At 47.4% G+C, this 2,711-nt stretch overlaps 1 protein-coding gene across 1 annotated transcript; it reads left to right on the top strand.

Moving 5' to 3' along the window:
- Nucleotides 1-601: 601 nt before the first annotated feature.
- On the top strand, nucleotides 602-2,299 carry LOC119391824 (uncharacterized). The gene is made up of 3 exons (XM_037659472.2): nucleotides 602-650; nucleotides 1,114-1,540; nucleotides 1,881-2,299. The coding sequence occupies exons 1-3, from the start codon at nucleotides 602-604 to the stop codon at nucleotides 2,281-2,283; spliced, it is 879 nt and encodes a 292-aa protein (XP_037515400.1). The 3' UTR covers nucleotides 2,284-2,299.
- The last annotated feature ends 412 nt before the right edge of the window (nucleotides 2,300-2,711 follow it).

Below are 2,711 nucleotides of genomic sequence, written 5' to 3'. Positions count from 1 at the left end.
ATAGGTTTTTCCTATTTCTAATATTAGTTGGTCTTGTGCATCAGGAAAATATGTAATACTGATGCACGCGCTTAGACAAGGTTTCAAAGTTATTTTCTGTTTCAAGGATTTCAAAAGGGGCCATATACGAAAAGAACTGAAGGTCTACCATCATTCGAGCCGCGTTAATTAACCACATGGCGTCTAAGTTACCCTCAAGGCTCCCACTACTTCGTGCTACATAACATCCTGGTTTCGGCAAGGGAAGCTCCAGAATTGAGTTTTATTTATTTATTTATTTATTTATTTATTTATTTATTTATTTATTTATTTATTTATTTATGTATTTTGTAGGAGAACGCAATGGGAGCGGGATGACACGTACGAGTTCCATTAATGCATCTATTGGCAGTCGCTATCAGTTATTCTAGATCGGCGTCGTGCTGCCGATCATATTTCTGTAGAAAAAAAACACCGACGCAATAAAAACGAACATGCGTCTGAGCTTTGCCTAAAATACGCAAGAAGCGCCACCGTATGTGCAACGTATAAAAGGAAGGCAATGTACTGGCCTTTTTTTAATGACCTGAACGCGCAGCCGTTTACGGACGCTAGAAGCACAATGACGCCTTTCCTAACCCTTTTTGTGCTCAGCTGCGTCTTTGTCACAGGTAACGCTGCTCTGTGTGCCGAACACTCCTACGTATCCCAATGTGTCGCACCCTAATTTTCTTTATTCTTAGTATTTTATATTTTGGTGTACTTTCGATGTACTTGCCTAGTGGTTATTTCCCAGCGGGCTGCTTTTTCGGACGATCCTTATTTTTCTTCGAAAGATCTTAGTGTTTTTTGTTTTTTTTTTGTGTAGACTCGGCAGAATTTACGATAGCTTCTGATCCATATTGCATGAATGACGTGTCCGTCATTTGTTGGCTAACCGACTAGTGTATCTCTTACCTTTACCATAGAATGCAGTTGCATGCCGTGTTGCGTATTTCTTGTCGTCGCCCTGACTTCCCAGCTGCAACTGCGCCAGTAACTGTCTCTGGAAGGAAGTTGCTGCTAAGCTAATACTTGAAAAGAGAGCGCCTCGCTCGGCTTTTCGACTGTCTTTGGATTCTCAATGATTCGCAGACGCGGCATCGACAAAGACCGACGTTGCTGAAGCCCGCAGCTCGGACAGCGGGCGTACCTTCGGGGCCCTCTTGCCGCTGGCATTTACCCTGATGCCTTTGATAGCGCCGATCATCAGCAAGGGCGTGTTCATGGTCCTACTGTCGGGCGTCGCCTACCTCGCCCTGTTTGTCGGGTCCTTCTTCTTTCCCGCGCTCGGTGGCCTCATAGGACTGGGACCCGTGGGCCTGCGCTCCTTAGGGCTCGAATTCGACCCAAGCGAAAACAGTATCGACCGTGTGACTCGCGTCGTCCGTCAGGCCATTGAAACCACCGAAGAGACGGTCACAGGGGGGGCGGCGGAATGCCGCCTACGGCTCGTCTGCGAGCTGTCCAAGGCTGCGTCTGATGGTGTGCCCACCGTAGAAATGTTTGACGACTACTTCAGGTGACATGTTTGCATATTTCTTGAAGTAGCATATCAAAGCTAACTCTCAGCACTATGGTGGTGTTTTCCATGCGTGCTTCTAGAATTTGTGTACCATCCGTTATCTCAGTTCTTGCAGAACAAAAGAGAGTACTGTTTCTCGGAACCCGTGCTCTACGCGACCTTTCCTATTTCAACTAAAATTTCCCCTGTTCACGCCCTCCGACAACCACCGCTACTTGACTAACATTTCGCAGTCACCCGTTGACCCATCTTACTTCATGTAGAGAACATGGCTACTAGTGCGAAGAATAGATAAAATTCGGTCGTCGTTGTCTCATTCATTTCTGCTGCCTTCTAGGAACCGAACTGCAGGTGCTGATTCTTTCGCTGATGCCTGGGCAAGCGGCTGGCTCGACAAAGACTGTGCGCACTTCTACAATGACTGCGACCGCGATTCAATCGACAGATTGTACGACATGGTTACAGTTCTGGGTGGCCCAGATGGCTACTTCGGCTCCATAATTAGCAGGTTGACTAACAGTACAGCGCCTCCCACCGAGGATCCCACCACCGCCTCGTGGTTTGCCACAACGCTCGCGTCTGTCCGCAAGAGCACTACGCCGCCTCCGCTTTATCAGAGCACAGCGCAACCGTCGTGGACGACCGTCGTGCAGACCCTCGATACCATTGCGGGATCTGAAAATTTCGAACAGTTTGTCTCATCGCAAACGACGTCTGCTCCAGCATCGACAAAGAAATAGCCTGTTCACTTAAAGTGGGTGTCATGAGTATAGGTCGAACCAACAAATGAAAACTTACCCGGTGAATTCGCCCAGTCCTTTTACCCAACTTGTTACCAATAAAGACAGCTTTTATCTCCTCAACATTTTTGTACGGTGGTCAATTTCATTTCCGATGTAAGGTAGGGCACTATTCGCTCCAGCAGCACAGCTGTTAACGTCATGATTATATTGTTCCCGCGTAGACGCTGTCCTTTTGATGCGCCCATAAACCACTGCGAATTCAAAGACTAAAAGAGGTTTCTCTCTCGCCTACGCTTCCCTCCCTACCAACCCTATTTCTTCCTCGCCATTTATTTCATCAGAAAACACACTGAAAATGTCAGGACTTAGCTTTGAGCCTATTAGGATATCGCGCATTCCCGCTACACCCTCTTATGGCCGCTTGC

The sequence above is a fragment of the Rhipicephalus sanguineus genome, chromosome 4 (assembly GCF_013339695.2).
Source record: "Rhipicephalus sanguineus isolate Rsan-2018 chromosome 4, BIME_Rsan_1.4, whole genome shotgun sequence".
Classification (NCBI taxonomy): domain Eukaryota; kingdom Metazoa; phylum Arthropoda; class Arachnida; order Ixodida; family Ixodidae; genus Rhipicephalus; species Rhipicephalus sanguineus.
This window is presented reverse-complemented; position numbering and strand designations above follow the sequence as displayed.